The sequence below is a fragment of the Pseudoliparis swirei genome, chromosome 9 (assembly GCF_029220125.1).
Source record: "Pseudoliparis swirei isolate HS2019 ecotype Mariana Trench chromosome 9, NWPU_hadal_v1, whole genome shotgun sequence".
NCBI lineage: Eukaryota > Metazoa > Chordata > Actinopteri > Perciformes > Liparidae > Pseudoliparis > Pseudoliparis swirei.
The window spans coordinates 3,739,409-3,747,146 of NC_079396.1; the positions used below are offsets into that span (position 1 = coordinate 3,739,409).

Here is a 7,738-nt window from a genome sequence, read left to right on the forward strand (position 1 = left end):
ATCAAATGAACAACAAATATATTCAAGATATTGGCAAGGTTAGAAATAATTAATTTTATTTGAAATATAAATCTTGTTCTTCAAACTTGTGGCTTAAAGGAAGACCAGTGTTATAGCTTCTCTCATCAGTATAACTGTTTTCAGCTGCGCTCACATAAAAAGGCCTTTCAAGGGTTTTCTACCCCTCCGTTAGTCTTCTAAGGCGATAACACAATGTACCACTAGAACACTGGAGATGGGCCTCTACACACCTCTGTAGAGATTTCAATGCAGACACGTGACTGAGCTGCTGGGACGCAGCTGGAGCTGATATCCGGGTACGAGCAGATTCCACGATGATTACTCACGGTGACTTTGCTGAAACTTCCTGTTGAAATGTGCAAATGAGGCATCGTCTCTATTTGCAGAAACAGTGACAAGGAAAATATTATGTCCGTCCATGTTTATGCCAAAAAAGTAGCAGGACACTGCAGGGAATCGAACCCCATCCCAGTAAACCAGGAGTACCATTACCAGTGGCTTTTTTCTTTTTGAGGCTTGTGGGTCATAATCATTTCTTGCATGTTAAACTGTTAAATTCGTTTCTAATTATTCTCATTTCATACAATACATGCATGGCCACTTTTATAGCTTCTCTCACCAGCATAACTGTTTTCAGCTGTGCTAACATAAAAAGGGTTTGAAGGGTCTTCTAAGGCGATAACACAATGTACCACTAGAACACTGTAGATGGGCCTCTATACACCGATGTAGAGACTTCATTAAACACCAGAGAATAGTCATTTACCACACTAAGAAATGTCCTTATATTTTTATTTTTTTAAACCAGAGCTTTTCTTTGAAAATAAAGTATAGAATGTATTTAGGATTAATTTCATGTTATCTACATTGAAAGAAAAAAGTGCTTTTCTATAAAAAAAATAAGGACATTTCTCAATGACCCCACACTTTTCAACGGTAGTGTATGTATAACCACGAACCAGAATAATAATAATAATTCAAAGTATTAAATGTACATTGTATTGTTGCTGCTACTGTGTTATGTAACGGGAGGAATAGCATCTCTTTCCGACAGCTGTTCCTCTCGTCCTCCTCAGCTTGGCCCGGGTCACTGAAGAGCTCTGAGACCGGGGGGCTGTGGGCCCTCACGGGGGTCTCCTGGGGGTCTCGTGTGGGCGGCCATGTTATTCTCATTTCTGCAGACTGCAGCCGGTGGAATGGGAGGTTTGTTTTGCACGCCAGACGTCGGCCCGCCCCGATCCACCGTGGATAAATACCGCACCTCGTCTCTCGCTGGTCATTTCGTTTCCCAGCCTCCTGCAGAACGATGCTCCGCCTCGGCACCGCGCTGCGTGAGTATGAGACGGGACGAGAGAAACACGGCGTTAGCATTATGAACATTTAAAACAAAGTTTTGTAACATTTTCCATTTCAGTGCTCGCAGCGACCTGTCTGCTTCTGAGCACAGGTAGGTGTGTGTGTGTGTGTGTGTGTGTGTGTGTGAGTGATCAGTGAGTAGAGAGAGAGGTGTGTGTGTGTGAGAGTGGACTGATCAGTGATTAGAGAGGAAAGGTGTGTGTATGTATGTGTGTGTGTGTGTGTATATATGTATGTATGTACGTATGTATGTGTGTGTGTGTGTGTGTGATCAGTGAGTAGAGAGAGAGGTGTGTGTGTGTGTGTGTGTGTGTGAGAGAAAGAGAGTGGACTGATCAGTGAGTAGAGAGGAAAGGTGTGTGTGTGTTTGCATGTGTGTGTATGCATGTGTGTGTATATATGTATGTATGTATGTACGTATGTATGTGTGTGTGTGTGTGTGTGTGTGTGTGATCAGTGAGTAGAGAGAGAGGTGTGTGTGTGAGAAAGAGAGTGGACTGATCAGTGATTAGAGAGGAAAGGTGTGTGTATGTATGTGTGTGTGTGTGTGTGTGTGTGAAAGAAGAGAGTGGACTGATCAGTGAGTAGAGAGGAAAGGTGTGTGTGTGTATGTGTGTGTGTGTGTGTGTGTGAAAGAAGAGAGTGGACTGATCAGTGAGTAGAGAGGAAAGGTGTGTGTGTGTATGCATGTGTGTGTGTGTATACACGTATGTGTGTGAGTGTGTATGCATTGAGTGTATGTGTGTGTGTATGCGTGTGTGAGAGAAATAAGAGTAGACTGATCAGTGAGTAGAGATGTGTGTGTGTGTATGCATGTATGTGTGTATTATGCATGTGTGTGTCTGTGAGTGTGTATGCATGTGTGTATCTGTGAGTGTGTATGCATGTGTGTGTGTTAAACTCCTCCTGTCACATGTGTTTCTAGGGGTTGCTCCGGAGGTTGTTGTCACCTGTGAAGTGGGCGCCGCCGTCCACCGCCTGAGCTGTGGTGAGCGACCGTCCTTCAATGAAAGGAATGAAGAGACAGAAACCCAGTGATGATGATGATGATGATGATGATGTCATTCTCGTTTCCTCTCCGCGGTGTTCAGACGACAGCAGCGTGATCGTGGTGCAGGCGGCGCTGTACGGACGGGCGGACCGTGAGACCTGTGGGGAGGGGAGACCCCCGAGTCAGCTGGCCGACACGCAGTGCTCCCAGGGGGGCTCAGCGGAGGTCCTCAAGACCAGGTACCGCACAGGAAGAGGGGCCACACGCTTTCTCAATGTGGACCCTCGTGGGAATGAGTCTCAGAACCAGGTCACACAGACAACACAGAACAATAATGGTTCTTTAAAAGGCTTTGTGGTTTTACGAAGAACCATCAACTACTGAAGAACCATTATGGAAATGGTCCCTTAAAGAACCATTTTTTAAGGTTCTTTGAGACACCTTTATAGGTTCTGTAAAACACTCTTCAAGGAAATGGTTCTTCACAGAACCCTTGTTTGAAAGGTTCTTTGTGGAACCATAAATGGTCCCTTAAAGAACCATGTTTTAAAGGTTCTTTGAGACACCTTTATAGGTTCTGTAAAACACTCTTTATGGAAATGGTTCTTCACAGAACCCTGGTTTGAAAGGTTCTTTGTGGAACCATAAATGGTGCCTTAAAGAACTATTTTTAAAGGTTATTTGAGACACCTTCATTGGTTCTTTGAAGAACTCTTTTTGATGAAATGGTTCTTTAAAGAACCGTGGTTTGGAAGGTTCTCTGTGGAACCAGAAATGTGTGTTTTCTGGTGACTGTCTCTTCCCGTCCTCCCGATGCAGGTGTGATGGGAAAAGGTTTTGTGAAGTGAGCGTGACGGCCTTCGGGACGCCGGACCCCTGCGTCGGCACCTTTAAATACCTACAGACCAACTACACCTGCCGCCCCGCAAGTCAGTCACGATGCTGCGGGGAACTAAAGCGAGGCGTAACTTTACTCAAGCACTGTCCGAAAAGAAAAGAAAAATCCGGAAAGTTGAGATGTCCAATGTTTTTTCCCTCGACATGTTGCCACTTGTACACATCTGCATCTTTTGGGCCTCCAGGGGGCGCTCTGTTCCCGTGGAGACGCTAATCACATTTAATGTACTCCATGTTGTTGTTGACAGTTCACCAGGTGACATGTGAGCACTCTTTGGCCCACCTGCACTGTGGTAAGATCTCACCAAGCGTGATTCCATTTTCACGTCACTTCATAACTTCATGTCACTTTGACCTTTGACCTCTCAACGCTACATTTTTCGATCCCCTTTGCGTGCACCTCTTCCTCCTCTTCTCTCCAGATGAAGGGCAGGTCATATCCCTCTACGGTGCCACTTATGGACGCTACGACCAGACCACGTGCACCTTCGGACGGCCCGCCTCCCAGACCCAGAACATCGCCTGCTCGAAGCCCGCCAGCGGCGTCTCCGCCAGGTGCAGTTGGCCCCTCTTTGAGCTGCGGCGTTTTAATGGTGGTGTATCTAACTTTACATCTGCAGTGATGGCTGCACGTTTGTGACGCCGCCCACCTGCCACCTGCTCTACGCTCCAGTGCAGCCAGGCCTCTAACACGTCTCTGCCTCCACAGCTGCAGCGGGAGGAACAGCTGTGTCATCAGAGTGGACAACTCGGTGTTTGGGGACCCGTGTGTCGGCACGTACAAGTACCTGGAGCTGGCGTACACGTGTGAATGTAAGGAGCTGATGATGCTCGTCCGCACGCCGGAACACGAAGGGGCCATCTGGAACCCAAAATGGCTCTTCAGAGAGATGCCATAGAAGAACCATTTCTGGTTCCACGAAGAACCTTTCAAACCAGGGTCCTTTAAAGAATCGTTTCCTTAAATAGTTCTTCAAAGAACCTATAAAGGTGCCTCAAAGAACCTTAAAAAATGGTTCTTTAAGGCACCATTTCTGGTTCCACGAAGAACCTTTCAAACCAGGGTCCTTTAAAGAACCGTTTCCTTAAATAGTTCTTCAAAGAACCTATAAAGGTGTCTCAAAGAACCTTAAAAAATGGTTCTTTAAGGCACCATTTCTGGTTCCCCAAAGAGCCTTTCAAACCAGGGTTCTTTAAAGAACCATTTCCTTAAATAGTTATCAAAAGAACCTATAAAGGTGTCTCAAAGAACCTTTAAAAATGGTTCGTTTAGGCACCATTTCTGGTTCCATAAAGAGCCTTTCAAACCAGGGTCCTTTAAAGAACCATTTCCTTAAATAGTTCTTCAAAGAACCTATAAAGGTGTCTCAAAGAACCTTAAAAATGGTTCTTTAAGGCACCGTATCTTGTTCCACAAAGAGCCTTTCAAACCAGGGTTCTTTAAAGAACCATTTCCTGAAATAGTTCTTTAAAGAACCAATAAAGGTGTCTCAAAGAACCATAAAAAATGGTTCTTTAAGGCACCATTTCTGGTTCCACAAAGAGCCTTTCAAACCAGGGTTCTTTAAAGAACCATTTCCTTAAATAGTTCTTCAAAGAACCTATAAAGGTATCCCAAAGAACCTAGAAAGGTATCTCAAAGAACCTAGAAAGGTATCTCAAAGAACCCATAAAGGTGCCTCAAAGAACCTTTAAAATGGTTCTTTAAGGCACCATTTCTGGTTCCACAAAGAGCCTTTCAAACCAGGGTTCTTTAAAGAACCATTTCCTTAAATAGTTCTTCAAAGAACCTATAAAGGTATCCCAAAGAACCTAGAAAGGTATCTTAAAGAACCTAGAAAGGTATCTCAAAGAACCCATAAAGGTACCTCAAAGAACCTTTAAAAATGGTTCTTTAAGGCACCATTTCTGGTTCCACAAAGAGCCTTTCAAACCAGGGTTTTTTAAAGAACCATTTCCTTAAATAGTTATCAAAAGAACCTATAAAGGTGTCTCAAAGAACCTTAACAAATGCTTCTTTAAGGCACCATATCTTGTTCCACACAGAACCTTTCTAACCAGGGTTCTTTAAAGAACCATTTCCCTAGAGTTCTTCAAAAAACCTATAAATGTACCTTAAACGAAAAAAAATGGTTCTTCAGGAGGTGATGGTTCTTCGTAGAACCACAAAGCCTTTTTAAGAACCATTATGTTTCTGTGTCTAAGTGTGGATAGGAAACATGAGGATCATTACCATAACTTAAGTATTTATCTTTTTAATGATACAAATCTGGCTCTATAACCAAGAAGTGTTCCACTTTAATTCGGCTACATTGGTTCTTGAGATATTTATCTGAATCTTTCATCTGCTTTTTTTTTTTTACAGATCCATCTACCATTCTGTAGTGTTGTCACCACAATAAGATCAATAAGATCCCAATACACGTCATAAATAAAATGTGTTCAATCAGCAGCGTGTGGCTGGGATTCAGTTTTATTGATTTTTGCTGTTGTGTGAATGATTATTGAACAAAGTTATTTTGAGGGTGACGACGCCCCTTGACCAGCGTTACAACCCGGCCTGGAGACGGCAACAAGGATGGGAGACCAGACGAGTTGAAAAACAAAAGATTTAGACATTTAAAAGAATAACAACATGCTTCAACAAAACAAATAAAGACATTAGTACAAAATGCAGTTCGGAAAAATATCAGCCAGCACTGTGGTGTGGTGATTATTCTATAGTGAGTAAGTAAAGTTTATTACCTTTGCATTGAAAATGCGGAAGGTTATGTTTTGATCGCCGTATATTTATTTATTTGTATGCGTGTTACTCGCATAATTCAAAAAGTATTAAACCGAATCGCATGAAATTTGGTGGGATGACTGGTTATTATCCGGGGACCATTTGATTAGATTTTGTGATCGATCGGGTCAAAGGTCAAGGTCATGATAAGGTCAAACTCTTTCTAAATCAATAAATCCAGGTTGAGGTTCATACATAATTCTTTTGTGATGTTTACCACAATATCCGGAATCAAGTTACATCAATTTACAGTTCCCCACTCTCACGCCAATTTTATTTTTACCGTTGCATTGAAAATGCGGAAGCTTATGTTTTGATCTCCGTGTATTTATTTATTGATTTATTTATTTGTATGCGTGTTACTCGCATAATTCAAAAAGTATTAAACCGAATCGCATGAAATTTGGTGGGATGATTGGTTATTATCCGGGAACCGTTTGATTGGATTTTGGGATCAATCGGGTCAAATGTCAAGGTCAAGGTCATGAAAAGGTCAAAATCTTCTTTTTACCATAGCGCGGTCAATTTTTATCCAATTGGCATGCAACTAATGCCAAAATGTTCATAATTCAATGCCCAATCTTGTGATATGCGAAGGTATGCGCTCTACCGAGTGCCCGTTCTAGTTGATTGTTTATTAGGGCGTAGTTGAGTGGAGTGCTAACGAGAGCGTGTCCGCTAGGCGCGGCTAGATTGCTACACGGGCTGACTTGGTGGGACGCTGGTATGGCTGCAACGACGAATCGATGAAATGTGATTATTAAAAAGAGTTGCCGACGAATTTCATTATCGATTAATTACGTTGCACGATTATTAAGCCGCTCGTTAAGTGGCGGAGATGTTCGAGGTCGTTGAGTTGAGCGCAGCGGAGGAAGAGGAAAGACCATCGGAGGGAGCCGTAACGTCGGATCAATCAGGACGACCCGAGTCATCACAGTCACCCCGTTTCACACGGGGAAAAATCAATAAAGTCTGTTAATTGCAAGTTATGCAAAAGCGACATGGCGCGGCACGGGAGCCCCGGGGTGATGACTCAGCACCTAGAACCTAAACATGTCGGAGTCCTTGATGAGGACTCCGACATGTTTACTCGCCATCGTTTGACGAGTTAGCGTTAGCTCTTTAATATCGGGCGTAAAGAGGGGTGGTGTAGTTTGCGAGCCTTTTCTGGCTTATTAACTTCTCAATCTGTGGTCATGTCTATATTCTGTGTTTTGTCCCATATCGGTTGTTGTTGGCAAATATATTTGTGTGTGTTTTGTACTTTTTTATTTTATTTTAAAGTTATTTTATAGCACTTGGTCTCATTAAGCTGTGTTTAAAATGTGGTGTATAAATGTAAGCGGACTCATCCCCCCCAGAAATGAGCCCAATGAGGGTGGTGTCGTCCGCGAACTTAAGGAGCTTGACGGACTGGTGACTGGAGGTGCAGCTGTTGGTCTACAGGGAGAAGAGTAGAGGGGAAAGAACGCAGCCCTGAGGGGAACCGGTGCTTATAGTCCTGGAGTCAGAGACGTCCCCAGCCTCACGCCTTGCCTCCTGTCAGACAGGAAGTCGGTGATCCACCTGCAGGTGGAGTCAGGCACGCTCAGCTGGGAGAGCTTGTCCTGAAGCAGAGCCGGAATGATGGTGTTGAAGGCAGAGCTGAAGTCAACAAACAGGATCCTGGCGTCGGTTCCTGAGGAGTC

The 7,738-nt window shown here is 43.6% G+C and overlaps 1 protein-coding gene across 1 annotated transcript; it reads left to right on the plus strand.

Annotated features, from left to right (window-relative positions):
• The first annotated feature begins 1,278 nt into the window (after positions 1–1,278).
• Positions 1,279–5,717, plus strand: LOC130199771 (L-rhamnose-binding lectin SML-like). The gene is made up of 9 exons (XM_056423518.1): positions 1,279–1,352; positions 1,436–1,468; positions 2,303–2,365; positions 2,469–2,607; positions 3,188–3,297; positions 3,514–3,558; positions 3,688–3,820; positions 3,975–4,078; positions 5,631–5,717. Exons 1-9 carry the CDS (start codon positions 1,328–1,330, stop codon positions 5,648–5,650), a joined length of 672 nt encoding a protein of 223 aa, XP_056279493.1. The 5' UTR covers positions 1,279–1,327; the 3' UTR covers positions 5,651–5,717.
• Positions 5,718–7,738: the final 2,021 nt, after the last annotated feature.

What these genes read in the sequence shown, in the direction of transcription:
- LOC130199771 (XM_056423518.1), top strand. Translation starts at nt 1,328, where the DNA reads ATGCTCCGCCTCGGCACCGCGCTGC. An exon ending in CCGCCTCGGCACCGCGCTGC is followed by an intron (nt 1,353 to 1,435) that starts GTGAGTATGAGA and finishes TTTCCATTTCAG; the next exon opens with TGCTCGCAGCGACCTGTCTG. An exon ending in CGTCCACCGCCTGAGCTGTG is followed by an intron (nt 2,366 to 2,468) that starts GTGAGCGACCGT and finishes CGCGGTGTTCAG; the next exon opens with ACGACAGCAGCGTGATCGTG.